We start from the raw sequence: 25,765 nt of genomic DNA on the forward strand, positions 1-25,765 counted from the left end.
CCCGGGCCCCACCGTGTGCAGTTACCATCCACATGTTTGGCATTACTGTAGCGAGGAGAGCCAATTTATTTCTCCAGAAAGCACTAGCTGGGAATCATGTACTGGTCGCTACAACGTAAGGGCACCACAATGTACCGGACACTACAATGTACTGGCCACTATAATGAAATATTTGCATTTTCACTTCACAACATCCATTACTGCTCGTTTCTGGAAAGCACCCATGGAGTCAAATTCATCACTAGTCCTGTAGATACATTTCCATAGGGGTGTAGTTTGCAAACTGGTGTCACTTGAGGGGGGATTCTGCTCTTCTGCCACTTCGGGGCTCTGTATATGGAGTCTGCAAACTGTTCTACTAAAGTTTGTTCTCCAAGAGTCAAATAGCGCTCCGTCCCTCCCGAGTCTCACCATGTGGCTAAGCAGTACAGTACAGCCACATATGGGGTATTGCCCCGTTCAGCTGAAATTGTATAAAATTATGTGGTCATTTTTACCCAGTTTCCCTTGTGAAAATGTAAAATCTGGGGCTAAAATAATATTATAGTGGAAAAATTAAATTTTTTCTTTCTTCACCGTTCAATTGTATAACATTTTGTGAATCACAATTACCTTGCATTCATTGGGAAAGTGCGCGGTGGATGCTGGATGTGACGCGCGGGGAAACCCCACCCACAGCCCGGCATCCACCGCGGGGATCGCATCACCGAGTCACGCCTCACTTGACGTGACATCAGCGGAAGCAAGAGCCGGCTGCAGCCGGGGGTCGCGTGATGCCGGTGAGTGGCCAGCGATAGCGCCGCTCACAGGTAATAAAGACAAAGCTAGGTAATTAAAAGAAATCTTCTCTCAACGGGTTAATTACATTGGGGGCATTTTTAATAGTAGTGGACATCTTCTTTAATTACGTGGACACTTTTCTATACTAAGGCCAAGATATGAAGCTTGAGAGAGTGAAATGGCACTGGAGGTACATTAAGGGAACCTGTCATCAGTAATTACCACTTAAAGAACTATTTGCTGTCTAATCTCTGCCACCCCTGACTTGTGCCAATGTCACCAGATTATAAGTGTCATTCACTTTACCCGTCATTGTGTTAATGTTATGGCATGTAGTTGTCCTCCTCATTACCGGTACTTTCACTGACGAGGGTCTTCATTGTGAGCTCCAGAAAATACATTCAGAAATCTCGTTTGTGTTGAAGAAAAAACTCACATCTAATTTATCTTTCATCCTGATAGGAAATCCTTGTGAGAATAACGGTTCATCACTAAATTGTAAAAAAGATCTCAAGAAGCACTCTAATGGAGGAAACCTCATCACCCTTCCTGCACCTCCTGGACTTCACAGCACTTCACTTTCTTATAATCCTCCTAATCATGAGGAATCATCTCCTGAGCAATCTCCCATTATTACCAAAAGTCCAGGGGGCAAAGTGGATTCAAGATTTCAGTGTGACAAGCAATTTACAAAAAGCTCAGATTTTTTAACACACAGAAAACACAAAGGAAAAAAGCCATACTCCTGTTCAGAATGTGGGAAATGCTTTACATATAAATCACAATTTGTTATACATGAGAGAATTCACACAGGAGAAAAGCCATTTTCATGTTCGGAATGTGGGAAGTCCTTTAAACATAAAGGGGATCTTATTACACATCAGAGAATTCATACAGGAGAGAAGCCGTTTTCATGTTCGGCATGTGGGAAATGTTGTAGAAGTAAATCAGACCTTGTTATACATCAGAGAATTCACACAGGAGAAAAGCCGTATTCATGTTCGGAATGTGGGAAATGCTTTACATTTAAAGGGAGTCTTATTACACATCAGAGAAATCGCACAGGAGAGAAGCCGTATTCATGTTCAGAATGCGGTAAATCTTTTATGCGTAAATCAAATCTTTCTGCTCATAAGAGAATTCATACAGGAGAAAAGCTATTTTCTTGTGCGAAATGTTTTATATGTAAATCAGAGCTGGTTATACATCAAAGAGTTCACACAGGAGAGAAGCCGTATTCATGTTCAGAATGTGGTAAATCTTTTATACATAAATCGCACCTTGTAAAACATGAGAGAAGTCATATGGGAAAGAAAGTGTAATTATGTTCACTGTGTTTTATAAAGTTTAATAAACATTGTTCAGCATAAATGAGTACACCCCCTTTGATGAGTAAGATTTTATTTAATAGCTCACTGTACACAAGATCAATTTCTACAATTTTGTCAACACTAAGTTTCATAGAACATTTTTTTGTAATCAAAACATGAAAGTAATAATATAACTCTCATTACAAAACCTTCAGTTTTTCTCAAATTAGTTGATGCAAAAATGAGTACACCCCACATCAAAAGCTGCTACATCTATTATTTTGTATGGCCTCCATAATTTTAAAGGACGGCATCAAGTTTTTCTAGGCCTGGAATGAACAAGTTAGTGACAATACTATATCTATCTTTTATCTCTTTTTTGATAACGAGCTCTTAGAGCCTGGATGCTGGATGGAGCGATGACAACTTGTCTCTTCAGAATCCCCCATAGGTGTTTGGTTGGGTTCAGATCAGGAGACACTTGGCCACAGAATCACTGTCACCCTGTTCTTCAGAAATGTAACAGTGGCCTACCAAGGGAACAGAGTGATGGCAGCATCTTTTCTTTCACTACAGAGCAGAACATCTGTGAATTCAAGATACCATCAATGAAATGTAGCTTCTCATGCAGCCGCACATAAGGACACGGCCACCACCAGGTCTCACTGTAGACACCATGCATTCTCATTGTATTCCTCACCTCTTCAATGTCATACAGTTTTGAAGCCATCAGTTCCAAAAAAAACCTTTATCTTGGTGTCATCACTCCAGAGTATAAAGTCCCAGGAGTCTTCATGTGTTTCCGCATGTGTCCTGGCAGATTGTAGGGCGGCTTTTTTGTGTATGGGATTTAGGAGAAGCTTTCTATGTGGAAAACACCCATGTCTGCCATTCCTCTATAGAAAAATATGTCTGCTTTCAGCTCATCTCTCAATGCTTGGATGAAAAAGCACAGTTGGGAAGGAATGGACGGGACAAAGAAAGTTACTGATAATCCAGCACTTGTTTTCCAGTGTGAATAAAACCAAAAACTTTTATTGAACAAATCAAATTAAAATCATAGAAACATTAAAAAACAGATAGGAGCAAAACATCTCTGCGTTTCTACCTGGTATTTGTGTTCAGTTCTTCTTCATGACATAATAAATCACCAGTAACCGGCTTCTTCTACACATCATAGTGTCTAATGCACAGCGGAGACCCCCAGCCCCAAATGGACATGTGCAAGTATGTCTACATTACCCCTATGGACGATCATATATCCACAACAAAAAGCATCCGTGCAATAGAAGAATGAAGTGTCTGCATCTATAATGTGTATATTATGTATAATTACTATAAAAGAGGAAAAAACACAATTCAGTAAATGGATACAAGGTCTGAACGAAGATTCATATCACTGGGGAATCTGAGGTCCAATTCCAGAATCCACAAGGCTTCTCTGGGGTGTACTTTTTATATCAATCTCCCCCTTAGCTGGTCTGGTGACATATTCAATACCCACAACTGTAAAGTGATTAATCCCTATTGTGTTGTATGAGTTGTTGTGATGCTGCAGATGTATTACGTGTTGTGGGGCCAAGAACGTCCCTAACGTGTCCCCCAATGCGGTGACATAAGGGTCTGACCGTGCCCCCCACATATTGCAGCAGACAAGCTTCACATTGTATGGTGTCAATGACGTGTGGAGCTACAACTAATGAGATGTCGGATATTATAGGGTTTATTATGGTTAGTAGATGCAGACATTTTTGCTTTGTGCACAGACTTGCACAAACCACATTTATTTCTCCCACATTCAATGAAACCTTTGGTGTTTGTCCTCCACGTGTCAGTTGTCTTTCTTGTTGCTGGATCCTTGTCGGTGTATAACATAGGTAAATGTTTTCTGGTAATATTCACTATATTATAGGAATCTTCTCTGCAGCCAGTATTGAATGTATCTCTAGACTGATGGATGTTTCCTTCTTTGTGAGTTTTCGGTAATGTATGAAATATTGGACATTGTGGGTGATTTTCCTTTAATCGTTCTATTTGTTTGGCATTAAGTACAGCCGATACCAAACCCTCCTCCAAAAGACAATGTAAGGGGGTATTGTATGAATTAGTAGGATCTCCATCTAGAGTGCGGCATATATTAGTATCGTCATCCATGTTCATAACCTCCGGCTCATACAACCCACTATCCAGAGCTGTGATCGAGCCCCCTTTATCTGCAGTTCTAATGACTTTATTAGGGCTGTGCTCAGGGCCGTATCTGGCATTCATGCTGCCCTAGGCACTTTAAGTGGTCACGCCCCCTACTGGTAATTCATACTAGAAGTGCTCATACCCTTTAGGCCCCCTTCACACGTACCGGAGACACACGTACACCCATTATAATCTATAGGCAGCGCACATGGTCACACGGACCGGACATGTCCGTTTTTTGCAGGCAGCTCGGACGTCAGTACGTCCTGCACACAGATGATATAAAGTGTGACATCCGCACACACGTCTGTGTGACACGTGCCGGAAGAGAGTGCAGAATAGAAATGACAGATATTTAGGTGTTAGATGTGCAAAGATCGAGATAGATGATAGATATCCGTGAGATATATAATTAGTGCCCTGTGTGTGGAGTTTACTGTACTTGTGTTTAGCTAATAAATTAAAAAGCGATGTGGAGTCCTCCCTATTTTTGATAACCAGCAAAGGTAAAGCAGACAGCTGTGAGCGGATATTATCAGGGTGGGAAGGTCCTCGGTTACTGGGCCCTTCCCAGCCTAAAAATACCAGCCCTCAGCCGCCTCAGAAATGGCGCACCTATTCAGGTGCTTCGCACGGCTCTTCACGATTGCCCTGGTGCGGTGGCGATTGGGGTAATGGTGGTTAGGGTTGATGACAGCTGTGATTTCTCATAAAACACAGCTGTCTTCAAGCCCTCAGGTTAGTAATGGAGAGGGAAAGGAAAGAGATCCCGGCACTCACCTGTAGTCAATCATTTATTCCACATCCACAAATCTGCAAAACGTTTCAGCTCCTCCAGAGCTTTTGTCAATTGTGGCCAATCACATAGAAATACAACATTTATATAGAAAAAAAACAAGGAAATGACATCACAATGAAATAAAAAATGAAGAAAACTACAAACAGTCATATAATCATATTAGTCTCATTATATAAAATATACACTGCTCAAAAAAATAAAGGGAACACTTAAACAACAGAATATAACTCCAAGTGAATCAAACTTCTGTGAAATCAAACTGTCCACTTAGGAAGCAACACTGATTGACAATCAATTTCACAAGCTGTTGTGCAAATGGAATAGACAATAGATGGAAATTATTGGCAATTATCAAGACACCCTCAATAAAGGAGTGGTTCTGCAGGTGGGGACCACAAAACACATCTCAGTACCAATACTTTCTGGCTGATGTTTTGGTCACTTTTGAATGTTGGTTGGGCTTTCACACTCATGGTAGCATGAGACGGACTCTACAACCCACAGAAGTTGCTCAGATAGTGCAGCTCATCCAGGATGGCACATCAATGCGAGCTGTGGCAAGAAGATTTGCTGTGTCTGTCAGCGTAGTGTCCAGAGGCTGGAGGCGGTACCAGGAGACAGGCCAGTACACCAGGAGATGTTGGGGGCCATAGGAGGGCAACAACCCAGCAGCAGGACCGCTACCTCCACCTTTGTGCAAGTAGGAACAGGAGGAGCACTGCCAGAGCCCTGCAAAATGACCTCCAGCATGCCACAAATATGCATGTGTCTGCACAAACGGTTATAAACCGACTCCATGAGGGTGGTATGAGGGCCCGACGTCCACAGATGGGGGTTGTGCTCACAGCCCAACACCGTGCAGGGCGCTTGGCATTTGCCACATTACACCAGGATTGGCAAAGTCGCCACTGGCGCCCTGTGCTCTTCACAGATGAAAGCAGGTTCACACTGAGCACATGTGACAGACGTGACAGAGTCTGGAAACGCCGTGGAGAGCGATCTGCTGCCTGCAACTTCCTTCAGCATGACCGGTTTGGCAGTGGGTCAGTAATGGTGTGGGGTGGCATTTTTTTGGAGGGCCGCACAGCCCTGCATGTGCTCGCCAGAGGTAGCCTGACTCCCATTAGGTACCAAGATGAGATCCTCAGACCCCTTGTAAGACCATATGCTGGTGTGGTTGGCCCTGGGTTCCTCCTAATGCAGGACAATGCCAGACCTCATGTGGCTGGAGTGTGTCAGCAGTTCCTACAAGATGAAGGCATTGAAGCTATGGACTGGCCGCCCGTTCCCCCAGACCTGAATCTGATTGAGCACATCATGTCTCGCTCCATCCACCATCGTCACGTTGCACCACAGACTGTCCAGGAGTTGGCGGATGCTTTAGTCCAGGTCTGGGAGGAGATCCCACAGGAGACCATCCACAACCTCATCAGGAGCATGCCCAGGCGTTGTAGGGAGGTCATAGAGGCAAGTGGAGGCCACACACAATACTGAGCCTCATTTTGACTTGTTTTAAGGACATTACATCAAAGTTGGATCAGCCTGTAGTGCGTTTTTCCACTTTGTACATAAAGTATTCAATGAGAATATTTCATTCATTCAGATCTAGGATGTGTTATTTCAGTGTTCCCTTTATTTTTTTGAGCAGTTGTATATACACAAAGATGAAAAAACGTCCATAACAAAGTATAATAACTATCAAATTAAATATTTTATTTTACACCAATACACATTGCCACAAATATATATATAGGCGTATATACAGTGCTGGCCAAAAGTACTCAGTTTCTTCCTGAAAATGATTGCAATCACAAATTCTTTGGTCTTATTCTCTTCATTTAATTTGCTTACAAGGAAAAAACACAAAAGGGAATGAAGCAAAAATCAAATCATTGATCATTTCACACAAAACTCCAAAAAAGGGCCGGACAAAAGTATTGGCACCCTCAGCCTAATACTTGGTTGCACAATCTTTAGCCAAAATGACTGCGAACAACTGCTTCCGGTAACCATCAATGAGTTTCTTGCAATGCTCTGCTGGAATTGTAGACCATTCTTCTTTGGCAAACTGCTCCAGGTCCCTGATATTTGAAGGGTGCCTTCTCTAAACTGCCATTTTGAGATCTCTCCACGGGTGTTCTATGGGATTTAGGTCTGGACTCATTGCTGGCCACCTTAGAAGGCTCCAGTGCTTTCTCTAAAACCATTTTATAGTGCTTTTGGAAGTGTGTTTTAGGTCATTGTCCTGCTGGAAGACCCATGACCTCTGAGGGAGACCCAGCTTTCTCACACTGGGCCCTACATTATGCTGCAAAATTTGTTGGTAGTCTTCAGACTTCATAATGCCATGCACACGGTCAAGAAGTTCAGTGCCAGAGGCAGCAAAGCAACCCCAAAACATCAGGGAACCTCCGCCATGTTTGACTGTAGGGACCGTGTTCTTTTCTTTGAATGCCTCTTTTTTTTTCCTGTACACTCTATGTTGATGCTTTTTCCCAAAAAGCTCTACTTTTGTCTCATCTGACCAGAGAACATTCTTCCAAAACGTTTTAGGCTTTCTCAGGTAAGTTTTGGCAAACTACGGCCTGGCTTTTTTATGTCTCGGGGTAAGAAGTGGGGTCTTCCTGGGTATCCTACCATACAGTCCCTTTTCATTCAGACGCCGACGGACAGTACGGGTTGACACTGTTGTACCCTCAGACTGCAGGCAGCTTGAACTTGTTTGGATGTTAGTCGAGGTTGTTTATCCACCATCCGCACAATCTTGCGTTGAAATCTCTCGTCAATTTTTCTTTTCCGTCCACATCTAGGGAGGTTAGCCACAGTGCCATGGGCTTTAAACTTCTTGATGACACTACGCACAGAAGACACAGGAACATTCAGGTCTTTGGAGATGGACTTGTAGCCTTGAGATTGCTCATGCTTCCTCACAATTTGGTTTCTCAAGTCCTCAGACAGTTCTTTGGTCTTCTTTCTTTTCTCCATGCTCAATGTGGTACACACAAGGACACAGGACAGAGGTTGAGTCAACTTTAATCCATGTTAACTGGCAGCAAGTGTGATTTAGTTATTGCCAACACCTGTTAGGTGCCACAGGTAAGTTACAGGTGCTGTTAATTACACGAATTAGAGAAGCATCACATGATTTTTAAAAGGGTGCCAATACTTTTGTCCACCCCCTTTTTTAGGTTTGGTGTGGAATTATATCCAATTTGGCTTTAGGACAATTCTTTTTGTGTTTTTTCATTGAAGACAAATTAAATGAAGAGAATAATACCAAAGAATTTGTGATTGCAATCATTTTCAGGAAGAAACTGAGTATTATATGACAGAATTGCAGGGGTGCCAATACTTTTGGCAAGCACTGTAGGAAATGCAAAAAAAAACATAATAATAAGTTTTATTTATATAGCGCCAACATATTCCGCAGCACTTTACAATTAAACGGGGACATGTACAGACAATAAATTCAATACAAGGTAAGACAGTTTAAACAGTTACATTAGGAGCGAGGGTCCGGCCGCTCGCACGCTTACATTCTACAAGGGAATGGGGGGACACAATAGGTGAAAAGTGCTTGTTATTTCAGGTCTGACAATTATAATAAATAGGGATTTTCATATAAAGCTGCATGATCCGGTCATCAGCCCGTATGTATAAGTGCAATAATCAAGTATCGAGTGCAGTTATCATGTGCATGGAGGGTGTGGAGACAGATGAAGAGTAGGGAGCAGATTCTGAATAATATTTAGAAGGAGGAAAAAGGGGAAAGTTGGTTTACTGAGTAGTTGAGGTGGTCGGCTTGTTTAAAGAGATGGGTTTTTAAAGCGCGCTGAAGACGTGGGGCTAGGCATCAGTCGGTTCTTCTGGGGTAGAGCATTCCAGAGAACTGGCGCAGCACAAGAGAAGTCTTGGAGACGGAGGTGCCAGGTTCAGATTATGAGGGATGTTAGTCTTAGGTCATTTGTAGAACGGAGGGCACGAGTAGGGCGATTTACAGAGATGAGAGAGGAGATATAAGGCAGTGCCGAACTGTGGATAGCTTTGTGGGTGAGAGCTATGAGTTTATATTGGACCCTGTAGCGAATGGGCAACCAGTGTAATGACTGGCACAAGATGGAGGCATCGGTGAAGCGGCTGGACAGAAATACGACCCTGGCTGCCGCATTCAGGACGGATTGGCGAGGAGAAAGTTTGGTAAGAGGGAGACCAATCAGAAGAGAGTTGCAGTAGTCCAAACGAGAGTAAATAAGAGCGACAGTCAGAGTTTTAGCAGTTTCAAAGGTGAGAAAAGGTTGGATTCTGGAGATGTTTTTAAGATGCATGTGACAAGAGCGAGTGAGTGATCGGATATAGGGAGTAAAGGAAATGTTAGTGTCGAATATGACCCCCAGGCAGCGGCCGTGCTGCTGGGAGTTATGGTTGAACCATCCAAGGTAATTTCGATGTTAGGTAGAGTTAGGTTAGTAGAGGGGAGAAACACAAGAAGTTCAGTTTTGTAGCGATTCAGTTTAAGATAGAGGGAGGACATGATGTTAGAGACAGCGGACAGACAATCCTTGGTATTTTGTATTAGGGTAGGGGTGATGTCAGGTGAAGAGGTGTATAGTTGGGTGTCGTCAGCATAGAGATAATACTGGAACCCAAATCTGCTGATTGTTTGTCCAATAGGGGCAGTGTATAGAGAGAAGAGGAGGGGGCATAGGACTGATCCCTGCGGGACCCCGATAGTAAGGGGACGAGGAGAGGAAGAGGAGCCGGCAAAAGATACCGTGAAGGAGCGGTCAGAGAGGTAGGAGGAGAACCAGGAGAGAACAGTGTCCTTGAGGACTATAGAGCGGAGCATAGTGAGGAGGAGCTGGTGATCCACAGTGTCAAATGCGGCAGAGAGATCCAGGAGAATCAGCAGGGAGCAGTGACCTTTGGATTTAGCTGTTAGTAGATCATTAGAGACTTTAGTGAGGGTAGTTTCAGTGGAGTCTAAAGAGCGGAAACCAGATTGTCGAGGAGAGAGTTATCTGAGAGATAGTGGATTAGACAGGAGTGGACCAAGCGTACCAGGAGTTTAGAGATTTAAGGAAGATTAGAGACAGGTCTGTAGTTAGCAGCGCAGTTCTGGTCCAGGGATGGCTTTTTAAGTAAAGGGGTCGAGAAGAAGTGAGGAGCTGGGTAACTTCTTCTTCTGTAACAGGCTCAAAGATGGCTAGTGAGCTTGAAGTGCGGCAGGGAAGGGGATCCAGGCACTGAGGAGATTGGACCAAAATGACCTGATGGATGTGGTTGATTTTTTCTAGGAAATAAGTAGCCAGATCCTCACCGCTGAGGTTGGTGGTGGAGGCCTGTGCATTAGGTTTCAGGAGGGAGTTTAAGGTTTCAAAAAGTCATTTTGGATTGTTGGACAGTGAAGTGATGAGGGGGGTGTTATATCAGAAGATGAGGTCCCCCAAGTTCAAAGACCCCATGTAACGGGTCCGGGAGGCGGAACCTCTGAGCTACTATACAAGGGGGCGGCCCTTGTAAGGGAGCGGGTGGCAGTCTCTGGATGAACGGACAGGGAGTAACGGCAAGTGATCAGGGCAGTCTCTGGGTAAAGGGTAGGTACGACCTGTGATGGCAGAGCCTCCGGGTAGGCTAGCAGGCAGATGGTAGATGTGTGCTCCCAGGTGAGCAAGCGAGAGTCTCTGGAATAGCAGGTGGTCACGGCACGTGACGGCGGAGCCTCCGGGCTGGCAAGCAGGCAGGTAACGGAGAAGCGCTCCCAGGTGAGCGGGCAAGAGTCTCTGAAATAGCTGGTGGTCACAGCACGTGACAGCGGAGCCTCCGGGTAGGCAAGCAGGCAGGTAGTGGAGAAGCGCTCCCAGGTGAGCGGGCAAGAGTCTGAAGTAGCTGATGGTCACAGCACGTGACAACGGAGCCTCCGGGCTGGCAAGCAGGCAGGTAACGGAGAAGCGCTCCCAGGTGAGCGGGCAAGCTGGTCCATAGACAGACTGTCCGGAGTAGTAAGGCAGACCGTCGGACCTCAGGCAAGCAGGCAGGTAGCTGATGTGCGCTCCCAGGTGAGCGGGCAGGCTGGTCCTTTAGACAGACTGACAGGAGTAGTAAGGCAGACCGTCGGACCTCAGACTGGCAGACAGGTAACAAGTATTCAGGCAGGAATCAGGCAGGTAACTGGCAGGTAGCTGGCAGGTAACTGGCAGGTAACTGGCAACGGGACCTGAGGGCTGAAGCACAGGTGAGACACAGGTGCAAACAACATTGCTCGGGCACCTCCATTTTGGAGGAGGTGCCTTATATATGATGAAGTCCTCCGGCCATTGGCCGGGGACTCCTTAGGACGGTGCGCGCGGCCCCTTTAAGAGGAGGGGAGCGCGCGCGCGCGCGCCCTAAGCACAGGGGCCGGGAAGGAGCGCGCACTGAGAGCAGAGCAGGAGGAGGACGCCGGGAAGGAGCGCGCGCTGACAGCAGAGCGGGGGGAGGACGCCGGGCACGGAGCAGAGCGGTGAGTGGAGCAGCGTCCCTGCCTAGCAGAGGGCAGGGACGCCGGCACTACAGTACCCCCCCCTTTAGGCCCCCCCTTTTTTAGGCCAGATAGAAATTTAGCTAGGATGAGAGGGGCATGGATGTTCTCCCGGGGCTCCCACGTTCTCTCCTCAGGACCAAACCCCTTCCAATCTACCAGAAAAAAGGTCTTTCCTCTTACCCTTTTGGTGGCAAGAATGTTCTCTACCTCAAACTCGTCCTCAGCAGAAACAGGAGCAGGAGGCGTACCTGTAGACTTGGAAAAAGAGTTAAGCACCACAGGTTTGAGGAGAGATACATGGAAGGAGTTAGGGATCCGTAAGTTGGCCGGGAGTTTCAATTTATAGGCCACCGGGTTGATCTGACTGATGACCTCCAGTGGGCCGATGAACCGAGGCCCTAACTTATAGGAAGGGATCTTGAGCCGGACATATTTGGACGAGAGCCAGACTTTATCCCCAGGACGGAATTGAGGAGGGTCCAGACGTTTTTTGTCAGCGTGTCTTTTCATACGCTCGGATGACAGAAGGAGTGCGGACCGGGTACTCTCCCATATGGAGGAAAATTTGTTAACAAGAGATTCCGCAGCCGGATTGTCCACCGAGGTGGAGACGGGAAACGGGATCCGAGGATGCTGACCGTAGACTACAAAAAACGGGGATTTGGAGGAAGACTCGCTCTCGTGATTGTTGTACGAGAATTCGGCCCATGGCAGGAGATCCACCCAGTCAGAATGGTGGGCATTAACGAAGTGCCGGAGGTAACTGGTCAGGTTCTGATTGATCCGCTCCACTTGACCATTAGACTGTGGGTGGTAAGCGGAGAAGTCCAGGGTGACGTCCAGCAATTTACAAGTGGCTCTCCAGAAACGAGAAGTGAACTGTACTCCTCGATCCGACACGATGTGACGGGGCAGGCCATGAAGACGGAAGATGTGGCGGATAAAGTCTTTAGCCAGCTCGGGTGCAGACGGAAGGCCTGGCAGTGGAATGAAGTGAGCCATCTTGGAAAAGCGGTCAGCGACCACCCAAATGACCGTACAACCGGCAGAGACGGGCAGATCAGTTATGAAGTCCATCGCTATATGCTGCCAGGGGGCAGCAGGTACTGGCAGAGGTAGGAGGCGGCCGGCCGGCAGGTGTCTCGGAACTTTGTTGCGGGCGCAGGACACACAGGCAGAAACAAAGTCTATTACATCCTTGTGCAGGTTAGGCCACCAGTAGTGCCGGGTAATAAGCTGGAGGGTCTTTTTCTGACCGGTGTGGCCAGCTAGTTTAGACGAATGACCCCAGTGTAGGATCTTCTCCCGATCAGGTACTGATACGAACGTCTTACCAGGAGGGAGACGATTTAGACTCACGGGAGCCACCTGCATTACTCTGGCGGGATCGATGATGTGTTTCGGATCCTCCTCGAGATCAGACACCAGAAAGGATCGAGACAAGGCGTCCGCCTTGACGTTTTTGTCAGCCGGGCGAAAATGAAGGACAAAATCAAAACGAGCAAAAAACAAGGACCACCGGGCTTGGCGCGGGTTAAGTCTCTGGGCATGCTGGAGGTAAGCCAAGTTCTTGTGGTCAGTGTAAATTATTACCGGGTGAAGAGCCCCCTCGAGCAGGTAACGCCACTCCTCCAATGCCAGTTTGATGGCCAATAACTCTCGGTCTCCTATGGAATAGTTGCGCTCTGAGGAGGAGAAGAGTTTTGAGAAGAAGCCACAAGTTACCATCCTCCCGGAAGATGATTTTTGAGTAAGTACCGCTCCGGCTCCAGAGGAGGAGGCGTCAACTTCCAGGAAGAACTGCTTGTTGCCATCTGGGCGATGCAGCACCGGGGCGGAAGAGAAGGCCTGTTTTAGGGAAAGAAAGGCCTCCTCTGCTTCGGGTGGCCACTCTTTGGGATTAGTACCTTTACGGGTGAGCGCAGAAATTGGGGCCGTCCGGGAAGAGAAGTGTGGTATGAAGAGGCGGTAGTAGTTGGCGAAGCCCAGGAATCGCTGAATGGCCTTCAATCCCTCCGGTCAGGGCCATTTCTCGATGGCAGACAGTTTCTCAGGATCCATTTGTAGGCCGGTCTGAGAGATAAGGTAGCCCAGAAACGGAAGCGAGGTCTGCTCAAAGAGGCACTTCTCAAATTTAGCGTAGAGATGGTTCTGCCTGAGCCTGAGCAGGACCTGACGAACGTCCCTCCGGTGAGTCTGGAGATCCGGAGAGAAGACCAAGATGTCGTCCAGGTACACCACTACGCAGGAGTAGAGAAGGTCCCGGAAGATGTCATTGACCAACTCTTGAAAGACGGCAGGAGCGTTACAGAGACCAAAGGGCATTACCAGGTATTCATAGTGGCCGTCCTGGGTGTTGAATGCCGTCTTCCATTCATCCCCCTGACGAATACGAACCAGGTTGTACGCCCCACGAAGGTCCAGTTTGGTGAAGATCCTAGCCCCCCTCAGACGATCAAATAATTCTGGAATGAGTGGAAGGGGGTACTTATTCTTCACCGTGATCAGGTTTAGGCCTCTATAGTCTATACAGGGACGGAGAGAGCCGTCCTTCTTTTTGACGAAAAAGAAGCCTGCTCCCGCCGGGGAGGTAGATTTCCGGATGAATCCTCTGGCCAGATTCTCCTCAATATATTCGGACATAGACCGGGTCTCAGCAGCGGATAAAGGATAAATACGCCCACGGGGAGGAGTAGTACCGGGTAGCAGATCGATGGGACAGTCGTATGGTCTATGAGGTGGTAATGTCTCTGCCTCCTTTTTATTAAAGACATCTGCATAAGACCAATAAGGAATCGGAAGTCCAGGTAGATTAGCTGGGGTAGGAGAGGGACGGACGGGATGGACGGGAACCAGGCAGGTTTTATGACAGTCTTGTCCCCAGCGAAGGACCTCTCCGGTTTGCCAGTCAAGCACGGGTGCATGTCTCTGGAGCCAGGGCAGACCTAGCAAGAGGGCGTGAGAGAGTCCAGGCAGAACATGAAAGGAGATACTTTCAGAATGCAGCATTCCCACCTGCAGGGTAATGGATTCGGTGATGAGTTGAATGGGGCGAGGTAAGAGGCCCCCATCCACGGCAGCGACAGACAAGGGTACAGCCAGAGGTTTGGTGGGGATGCGGTATTTCTCAACCAGGGACTGTGAAATAAGATTCCCGGCTGCTCCAGAGTCAAGTTGGGCTAGTTCGAAATAACGGTTCTCCCCGTAGATGATCGAAACTGACAACAGCAGGGATGGAGAGGATTTATTCTTGTCTGGGTGGACCTCTCTGAGCGAACCTAGACACAGGCGTTTCCCGACCTCTCCGGGCAGGCACGGATCCGGTGCTCCTTACTGCCACAGTAGAAGCAGCTCCCCTCGGTACGGCGTGAGTCCTGACGGGTTTTGACCATCTTGGTCTGGTCGACCTGCATAGGCTCAGGAGAGTGTACCTGGGGAGAGACGGAGGGAATGACGGGTTTCTGGAAAGTAGGAGCTAAACGTGGAATCCTCCTCTCACGGGTGACCTCTTTGGCACACTCCTGGAACCGTAGGTCAATCCGGGTGGCAAGGGTTATTAGATCATCGAGAGAGGTAGGAATGTCCCGACCAGCAAGTTCATCTTTAATACGACCGGACAGACCCTCCCAGAAGACGGATACCAGAGCGTCGTTATCCCAGGCCAGCTCCGAGGCAAGGGTGCGGAACCGTATGGCATATTGGCCCACGGTGAGACCCTCCTGACGGAGGCGTAGCAGAGAGGATGCGGATGAGGTCTTCCGTCCGGGTTCGTCGAAGACTTTCCGGAAAGCCGAGAGAAAAGCAGGCAAGTTGGACACCAGGGGGTCTCCTCTCTCCCATAGAGGATTTAGCCAGGCCAGGGCCTCCCCGGTGAGATGGGACATGATAAAAGCAATTTTGGCCCGGTCGGAGTTAAACTGATGGGACAAAAGTTCAAAGTGCAGGGTGCACTGATTTATGAAGCCCCGAGCCTGGGCGGAGTCGCCTCCGAAGCGAGGAGGTGCAGACAGCCGGGGTCCGGGATAGGATACCATGGTATTAGTGGGTAGCGGAGCTGCCGGGTTGCGAGTCATGGTACTGGCAGTGGTTGCAGGTGGTGCAGTCAGAGTGTCCAGGCGAGTATTGACATTCCGCAGGTGACCCAGAATGGACTCCTGTTGGGACCTTTGACGGGACAGTTCATGACACAGGTCCGTGAGCGAGGGAGCTTGGGTGCCACCGGGTTCCATGGCCCGAGCAAACTGTAACGGGTCCGGGAGGCGGAACCTCTGAGCTACTATACAAGGGGGCGGCCCTTGTAAGGGAGCGGGTGGCAGTCTCTGGATGAACGGACAGGGAGTAACGGCAAGTGATCAGGGCAGTCTCTGGGTAAAGGGTAGGTACGACCTGTGATGGCAGAGCCTCCGGGTAGGCTAGCAGGCAGATGGTAGATGTGTGCTCCCAGGTGAGCAAGCGAGAGTCTCTGGAATAGCAGGTGGTCACGGCACGTGACGGCGGAGCCTCCGGGCTGGCAAGCAGGCAGGTAACGGAGAAGCGCTCCCAGGTGAGCGGGCAAGAGTCTCTGAAATAGCTGGTGGTCACAGCACGTGACAGCGGAGCCTCCGGGTAGGCAAGCAGGCAGGTAGTGGAGAAGCGCTCCCAGGTGAGCGGGCAAGAGTCTGAAGTAGCTGATGGTCACAGCACGTGACAACGGAGCCTCCGGGCTGGCAAGCAGGCAGGTAACGGAGAAGCGCTCCCAGGTAAGCGGGCAAGCTGGTCCATAGACAGACTGACCGGAGTAGTAAGGCAGACCGTCGGACCTCAGGCAAGCAGGCAGGTAGCTGATGTGCGCTCCCAGGTGAGCGGGCAGGCTGGTCCTTTAGACAGACTGACAGGAGTAGTAAGGCAGACCGTCGGACCTCAGACTGGCAGACAGGTAACAAGTATTCAGGCAGGAATCAGGCAGGTAACTGGCAGGTAGCTGGCAGGTAACTGGCAGGTAACTGGCAACGGGACCTGAGGGCTGAAGCACAGGTGAGACACAGGTGCAAACAACATTGCTCGGGCACCTCCATTTTGGAGGAGGTGCCTTATATATGATGAAGTCCTCCGGCCATTGGCCGGGGACTCCTTAGGACGGCGCGCGCGGCCCCTTTAAGAGGAGAGGAGCGCGCGCGCGCCCTAAGCACAGGGGCCGGGAAGGAGCGCGCGCTGAGAGCAGAGCAGGAGGAGGACGCCGGGAAGGAGCGCGCGCTGACAGCAGAGCGGGGGGAGGACGCCGGGCACGGAGCAGAGCGGTGAGTGGAGCAGCGTCCCTGCCTAGCAGAGGGCAGGGACGCCGGCACTACACCCCATCTATGCTATATAAGTCTGACGGTTACCTTAGGTCAAAAACAACAACTAAATGTTTCTTCCTTGTATCAATAGAAACTAACGTGTCCTTGCTAGTCATCAGAATGTGTCTGATTAAATGTTTCAACACAAGCATAGGCATCACAAGAACAGAAACCAGTCTTTGCACAGCTAAATTGTATGATCGGACCATATATGGTAAATCCGTTTCTTCCTCCAGGGTATATATAAACCCTATGCTTTGTAATAAAGTTAGAGTCTGTTGACGCATACTACCTGTCTTGTGTCTTATTCTCTCCGGGCCTGTATACTAAAGCAGAGGTCCCCAACCGCCGGTCCGCGGTCCAGGACCGGGCCGTTGGGGTTTTTCAGCCGGTCCGCGGGGAGAGGGGGCCCCTCCAGCCTCCAGCAGGGCCGCCATCAGGGCATGACTGCCCTGACTCCAGTATGGGGCCCGGCCGGTAGGAGCCCCCTCGGAGCCCCCCTCTTGTGCGTCTCTCTCCTCATGGGGCCCCCGGTCCCATGCAAAGCGCCGGGTCCAGGACATCTCATAATTCCTCTGACTTCCGGTCAGGAGAACCTGGTGTCAGCGATTTGGACGAGCGCCAGGATTCTGCAGGGATCGCATGGGGGTAAGTATAACAAGTTTTATTTTTTTTTTAAATACAATTAACTAGGAGTGGGGGGAATGGGAGATGCACATGGGGGGAGGGGAGAGATGAGAGATGCACATGGGGGGAGGGGAGAGATGAGAGATCCACATGGGGGGGAGGGGAGAGATGAGAGATGCACATGGGGGGAGAGGAGAGATGAGAGATGCACATGGGGGAGGGGAGAGATGAGAGATGCACATGGGGGGAGAGGAGAGATGAGAGATGCACATGGGGGAGGGGAGAGATGAGAGATGCACATGGGGGGAGGGGAGAGATGAGAGATGCACATGGGAGGGAGGGGAGAGATGAGAGATGCACGGGGGGATGAGAGATGCACGGGGGGATGAGAGATGCACGGGGGGATGAGAGATGCACGGGGGGATGAGAGATGCACGGGGGGTGGATGAGAGATCCACGGGGGGTGGATGAGAGATCCACGGGGGGTGGATGAGAGATGCACGGGGGGGTATGAGAGATGCACGGGGGGGGGTGAGAGATGCACGGGGGGGGTGAGAGATGCACGGGGGGGGATGAGAGATGCACGGGGGGGGATGAGAGATGCACGGGGGGGATGAGAGATGCACGGGGGGGGATGAGAGATGCACGGGGGGGATGAGAGATGCACGGGGGGTGGATGAGAGATGCACGGGGGGTGGATGAGAAATGCACGGAGGGGGATGAGAGATGCACGGAGGGGGATGAGAGATGCATGGAGGGGGATGAGAGATGCACGGAGGGGGATGAGAGATGCACGGAGGGGGATGAGAGATGCACGGAGGGGGATGAGAGATGCACGGAGGGGGATGAGAGATGCACGGGGGTGAGCTGCACATGGGGGGGTGAGAGATGCACATGGGGGGGTTATGTTTACATAACTTTGTTGCCTTATGAAGGGCGGGGGGGGCCCCCAAAAATTTCTTGCACAGGGGCCCACTACAGTCTGTGTCCGCCCCTGGGATGAAGTAAATGCAGCTGAACAGCAGCTGTCAGGACAGCTGCCCTGTCCTGCTGCAGGGCGTGATGGGGCCTCAGTGATGCGGCTCCTGGCACAGCACATTATGTGGGGCTCCTGACATAGCTCCTGGCGGGGACCTGGTCTACACTATATGATAAGTATGCACTAAACTCCAAATCCCTCCATTACCCCGCCCCCATATGACCAAAGCCCCGCCCACCCCACCCCCTCCTTGCTGGGCCATGGAAAAATGATCTTGCTTCAAGCCGGTCCCTGGTGCAAAAAAGGTTGGGGACCACTGTACTAAAGGATAGAAGAACCAGAAAGGAGTGACGACAAGCTGGTGCTCGAACAGGGACCTGAGTTAATCTGCCCAGGGGTGCTCGACTGGTCCGAGATGTGGGACGAGCGAAGCTCTCTGTTGGTGATATATACAGCGCTGAGGTAAGAATAACTGTTATATTCTACCTAAATTATATCACTACATAGAAGAGACTCCCTCACCCCCGAGCGGTCGGCTCCCAGGTAATTCACAGATTGTTGTCTGCCTCAGGTCCCTTTGAACCAGTAGAATCCCCTCAGATAAATTGTCAGTCCTGCCTTCTATCCTTTGGAAAAACGTAAGAATGACAGCATGGATCCGATGATTGTGTTGTGGGTGTGTCTCGGAATCGGTGTTTTTGGTCTGTTTTTCTGGTTGGCGTATAAGTCCTGGAGGGCAAGTAGTGGAGTGGTTCAGAAATCTTTGTGGCCCATTGTCTAAGTGACTGAGGAGTCTACTCTGAGTGAGGAGAACCGAAAGAATGGGGAACCAAAATGCCAAAGAAGGCGTTACAGCCAAAGACTTAGTAGTACGCAGAGAAGGGAAACAGGCACTGATTGGAATTGACAAAATATTGTGTAAGGCGGGAATGAATGAAAATGGAGAGATGAACGGAGAGAAATGGAAATCCTTCTTTAACTCCTATCATGGATGGCTGAAAGATAAGGGTCTGTTGGAGACAGTGGATGTATGGATGAATGCATGCGCTCATTTTGAAGGGAGAATTGAAGAATTAGGAAACGGATGTTACAGACTGACAAAAACCGGAATGACAGATTTTTCCCCCAATCTGCCCCCGACGTCACCCCCACCCCAGTACCAGAATTCCCAGGAACTCAACTGCTGGGTTTGCCCCAGATGTGGACAGCAGAATCCCTTGACTGTAGCTATCTGTGTGGCATGCGGAGGACCAAGACCCCACCCAGCTAGACTATTCCCAATGAGGACGGTAGTTTTACCAGGAGCACCGGGAGCAGCAGCAGCAGCAGTAGGGGACGCAGTTGTTCCTGGTCAAGAAGCCCGTACAATGTTAATGTATAGACCATGGAGTCCCTCAGAACAATTGGCGTTGATTTCCCAGTTGCCAGATCCGTCCCAGTCCCCGATGGGTTTTGCCAGAATGATAAGAACCATACAGGATACGTACAATGCAACTAGGTATGATTTACAAGGGGTAATTAAGGGAAAATTGGCAGATGAAGCCCGCTATGATAGGTTGACAGACGAAACGTACAAGCAGTATAACAATAGGACCGGACCCGAAGACGCATAACCCAATAATGCAGCGGCCGGAGTCCTGTTCACAACAGCATTGGTAAAAGCATGTAAAGACAGGCAGGGAGAAAGGCAGGTTACACTAGAAGACCGAGTTCAGGGTAAGGAAGAGGACCCCAAAGACTACTTTTGGGCTCTAAGGAAGACTTGGTCAGAAATGGGGTTCATTCCTGAAAATAAGACTAGTGAGAGGGTATTAGCAAGTGCTTTCATGAACGGACTAAAGAAAGAGATTGCAGAAAAGGTAAAAGCAAGTAGACCAGAGTGGAGATCAGTGAAGGCAGAGGATTTGGCCAGGATAGCTCAGGGGGCACAGCATGACATAATACAGGCAAAGAAAGCTGCCAGAGTTCACATAGTAGAGACGAGCCCCAGAAACAACAGAGGCAGAGGACAGACTGCAGGAGGGGGACAGAGACTATGTTACGGATGTAGAAAGCCAGGACATTTTAGAAAGGACTGTAGGACCAACCCGTATCCAGATGCTCAGAGTACGGGTCCTACAGCCAACCAAACAACGCCCCCATAGGATGAGGGTAGCTTGCACATGAACCCCCTCATCTCCTTACCCCCAACTCCCAGTTGTATAGTGCAGGTGAACTTACCAGGGGGACATGAAATCGATTTCCAAGTAGATACGGGGGCCGACAATTCAGTAATTACGCAAGGTGATTGGCCATACACTGACACTGATTTTTCACATGTCATTGCCACGTCTGTCCTGCTCCCTGTCACTAAAAAAATTCCCCTGCAAATTCAAGGAGCTACTGTACATAGCCAGCTCATGGTATCGCCCCGAGGCCAATGTAACCTTTTGGGAAACAATGTATTGTCTCAATTACAAGCACATATCGAATATCATCCTGATGGCACCGTCACCATGACCCCAGGTTTAAAACCAAGCACCCTTTGCAAAATAATGTCACTAGATATTGCCAGCATAGAAGAGAAACGATTTTCCCCTGATATTGAAGCAGGCTGTACCCTACGACTTTTGGGCCTCAGATAACACAGATGTTGGTAGGTTAAGAGTTCAACCAGTAATGGTGAATCTAAAACCAGGAGCCATCTTGCCTCGACAGAAGCAGTATCCCCTTAGCTCGGCTCAGGAGAATGCCATAGCCCAGCAAGTCCAAAAATTACTACACAGGGGAGTCCAAGTCAAAACCCAGTCCCCTTGCAACACTCCCCTGTTCCCAGTAAAGAAAAAGAGCGTACCAGGACAATCAGCCACATATAGAATGGTCCATGACCTCCGGTTGGTTAACAAAGCCACAGAACTTCTAACACCAGTTGTGCCCATACTCTCCTATCACAGATACCGTCTAACTCTCTTTGTTTTTCAGTGGTCGATTTGGCAAATGCATTTTTCAGTGTACCATTACATCCTGACTGCCAGTATCTGTTTGCTTTCACGTTCCAGGGCAGTCAATATACATGGACAGTGTTGCCACAGGGTGCCCAGAATTCACCCACAATGTACACTGCAAGTCTGCAGGAAATACTGGAGGGATGGTCTGAACCACATATCGTTGTTCTGCAATATGTCGATGACCTGCTCATTTGTGCCCCCTCCAGGAAACAATGTCATAATGCAACTATATCACTTATGTTGTTTCTCTATCACGCTGGCTGCAAGGCGTAGAAAGATAAGCTTCAGTTTTGTAAATCTTCAGTCACTTTTTTGGGACATTGCATTACACCAGGAGCTCGTCATTTAGCAAATGCACGTAAACAAGCAGTACAGGCATTCACCGTCCCCATTAACGTTGCAGCCGTCAGAACTTTTCTTGGACATGTTTCCTATTGCAGACAGTGGATTCATGCCGTCTCTGTTTTAATGCAGCCCCTCTATGACTGTCTTACCCCAACACCTTTTGTACTAACACCAGAGGCAATAGACTGTTTTTATTCTCTCAAAAACCGTATTTTGGCAGCTCCAGCTTTGGGTACACCTAATTATGAGCTCCCATTTACTCTGTACCTTCACGAGCAAGCCGGACATGCAGCAGGAGTTTTAACTCAATCACATGGTGACAATCAGAGACTTGTTGCCTATTTTAGTGGCAGATTAGATGCGGTAGCCAGAGGTGCACCATCCTGTGTAGGTGCTCTGCATGCTGTTGGACTGCTACTCCACAAATCTGCAGACATTGTTCTAGATCATCTGCTCACCGTGCTAACACCTCATGATGTCTACACTATATTGAATCAAGTGCAACCCGCTCACCTCTCAGCAGCACGTCATCTCAGGTTACAATGTGCACTGTTAATGCCTCCCAATGTTTCTTTACAGAGGTGTACTACTTTAAACCCAGCAACTTTGTTACCTCTCTCGGATCTGAAGGAGGGGTCAGTTACTGTGCTTTTTAAGGAATATCCAAGAGAGGAAGTTCCTCATGACTGTGTACAAATGATGGCACAAGAAAAGGCAGGTTTACCTACTGTATTTGAACATGAATTAGAAAATGCAGATTTTGAATTTTTTGTAGATGGATCCCGTCATCAGGACGATTCAGGGACTTTCCATACTGGATATGCAGTTGTCTCCCTCAATGCAGTAATCAAGGCAGAACCAATGCTCCCACACCAATCGGCTCAAGAGGTCGAACTCAGGGCCCTAACCGAGGCCTGTAAATTAGCAGAAGGTAGTGTTGCTAACATTTACACGGATTCTAGGTACGCATTCGGTATAGCGCATGATTTTGGTCCAATATGGAAATCAAGAGGTTTCCTGACGGCAGCAGGACACCCCATAAAGAATGCTGATGCGGTCCAGCAGTTAATTGATGCGCTACAATTACCCAAACAAGTAGCTGTCATAAAGGTAAGAGCACATACCAGACGCACCAACCAGGTAAGCAGAGGTAATGCGATGGCAGATGCAGCAGCAAAAACAGCAGCCTGCAAGCCGCAACAAGGGTCAACAGTACGTCAGATAAGTGCCCCTAAAAACCCCTTTGTGTCGGAGGACATCTTATCCCAAATGCAGGCTCTGGCTCTGAAGGAGGAGGTTAATAAGTGGTTGAAGGAAGGTGCATGCCTGAATGAAGCAAATGGGGTATGGGGGAAAGGGACACGACGATGCCTTCCAAGGGCACTGTACCCAGCGGCTGCCCAGATGCTACATGGGCCGGTACACCAATCTAAAACGGCTGTGATGAATGTGATGCGGAAACATTGGGTGGCACTAGGATTCTCCACCTGTATTGAACGACTGATAAAAGGGTGCATGATATGTGCTACACATAATCAGGGTAGAGTAGTTAAAACACCACCCAAACACACACCCCGGCCCCTCTATCCATTCCAGAGACTGCAAATTGATTATATTCAGCTGCCGAAGTCAGGATCATGGGAATATGTGTTGGTCTGTATTGATTTGTTCTCAGGATGGCCAGAGGCTTTCCCGATTGCCAAAGCCACGGCTGCGGCAACTGCAAAGAAACTGCTTGCGGAGGTGGTCTGCAGGTATGGGGTACCAGAGGTAATTGAGAGTGACCGAGGTACACACTTCACGGGTGAAATAATGAATGAAGTCATGTCAGCTCTAGGAATTCAACAAGCATTCCACACCCCATATCACCCACAAAGTAGTGGTAAAGTGGAAAGACTGAATGGGACATTGAAATTAAAAGTTCAGAAAGCCATGGCTGAGACAGGAAAACCATGGACGGATTGTTTACCGCTTGCTCTGTTTTCAGTAAGATATACGCCTAATAAAAATACTGGACTCTCTCCATATGAGATATTGTTTGGCAACGTACCCAGCCTAGGGTGTTTCTATCCGCAAGCATTAGAAATGAACAACCATGTGCTAAGTTCCTACGTGAGGGCTTTCCACAAAAAGATTAAGCAAATACATGATAATGTTTTCAGTTCTCTTCCAGATCCAGATCAAGACTCTAGCAGCCATACGCTGCAACCTGGAGACTGGGTGGTTATAAAAAGACACGTGAGGAAAAGCCTAGATCCACGGTTTGACGAACCCTTTCAAGTTCTGCTGACCACAAGCACAGCCGTTAAGCTAGAGGGAAAAGAGGCCTGGATCCACGCGTCCCATTGCAAAAAGATACTAGGAGAACCAGCGGACAAAGAATGAAGACATTGTTTATACTTACCTGCATCCTTGCGACCACAGGTGCATGGACTACGTTAGGCACCACGGATGGAGATGACAATAGATTAATTAAACACCATCTTGCTCTAATCGATGGACTAAAGGAGCAAAACCAGACTATTGCTAATTGTTGGATATGTACACATGCCCCTGTGACATCCACTAGCATACCCTTTCTCGCTGTCCCAGTCACATGGGAAGAGATAAACTTTTGGGTGAACTGCTCAGATACTTTGGCCAATAATTCCACACAGAGATTTTCCTTTCTGAATCCTGCCAATTGGTTTAAAGGTATCGGTGGGTGGTTGGCTGGTATAGTGCAAGCTATTTTTCAGGTTTTGCTAATGTGTCTTGCGGTTTATTTGGTTTTTAAGCTTTTTCTAATGTGTATTCAGCGTTGTACTAAAAGAAAAAGAAAATATAGAGATTCATATTGATAAATGAAGGAACAAAAGGACGGAATGTTAGAGCAGAAGATGAGGTCCCCCCAAGTTCAAAGACCCCATCTATGCTATATAAGTCTGACGGTTACCTTAGGTCAAAAACAACAACTAAATGTTCCTTCCTTGTATCAATAGAAACTAACGTGTCCTTGCTAGTCATCAGAATGTGTCTGATTAAATGTTTCAACACAAGCATAGGCATCACGAGAACAGAAACCAGTCTTTGTTTGCACAGCTAAATTGTATGATCGGACCATATATGGTAAATCCGTTTCTTCCTCCAGGGTGTATATAAACCCTATGCTTTGTAATAAAGTTAGGTAGTATGCATCAACAGACTCTGTCTTGTGTCTTATTCTCTCCGGGCCTGTATACTAAAGGATAGAAGAACCAGAAAGCAGTGACGACAGGGGTGAAGTAGGATTGTTTGGCCAGATGAAGGGCAGAGTTATAGGTTTTGAGCATGAATTTATAGTGGATGAAGTCCTCTGCTAAAAGAGATTTTCTCCACTGACGCTCACCGCACCTTGAGCAACGCTGAAGAAAGCGTGTTTGCATTGTGTGCCAGTGCTGCCGTTGTCTGCGTCGGGTCTTTCTGCGTGTAGAAGGTGCTGCTTCATTTAGGGTGCTCTTCAGTGTATTATTGTAGTGTGACAATGCCAAGTTTGGACAGAAGAGGGAGGAGATGGGGGCTGAAGATGTGTGGAGATTGTCCATAAGCAGCTGGGTATTAATGGTACGTGTATTCCTAGAAGTGTGGTAAGTGGGGGTGTCCCGGGTGAGGAGACAGTTCTTGACAGAGAAGGAAAGAAGGTTGTGGTCCGACAGCGGGAGAGGAGAGTTAGTAAAGTCATGCAGCGAGCAGAGACGGGAGAAAACCAGGTCCAGAGTATTCCCGTCTTCATGTGTAGGAGAATTAGTAACCTGTCAGAGGCCGAATGAGGAGGCTAGAGAAAGTAGATGAGAGGCAGATTGGGAGAGGGGATCATCGATGGGGATGTTAAAGTCTCCTGTGATGAGCGTGGGGATGTCACAGGATAGAAAGTGAAGAAGCCAGTTGGCAAAGT

At 48.4% G+C, this 25,765-nt stretch overlaps 1 protein-coding gene across 1 annotated transcript in view; it reads left to right on the forward strand.

Moving 5' to 3' along the window:
• Positions 1 to 24,430, forward strand: part of LOC141240124 (uncharacterized) — a gene marked incomplete at its 5' end in the record, with an annotated part of 50,441 nt that extends 26,011 nt beyond the window's left edge. Inside the window, one exon of the mRNA XM_073668595.1 lies at positions 24,026 to 24,430. Within this exon, the coding sequence (XP_073524696.1) occupies positions 24,026 to 24,237 (212 nt within the window). The remainder of the gene's footprint in view (positions 1 to 24,025) is intronic.
• Between the last annotated feature and the right edge of the window lie 1,335 nt (positions 24,431 to 25,765).

This window comes from Phyllobates terribilis, unplaced genomic scaffold (genome assembly GCF_046119375.1).
Source record: "Phyllobates terribilis strain yellow unplaced genomic scaffold, ASM4611937v1 Scaffold_796__1_contigs__length_659822, whole genome shotgun sequence".
NCBI lineage: Eukaryota > Metazoa > Chordata > Amphibia > Anura > Dendrobatidae > Phyllobates > Phyllobates terribilis.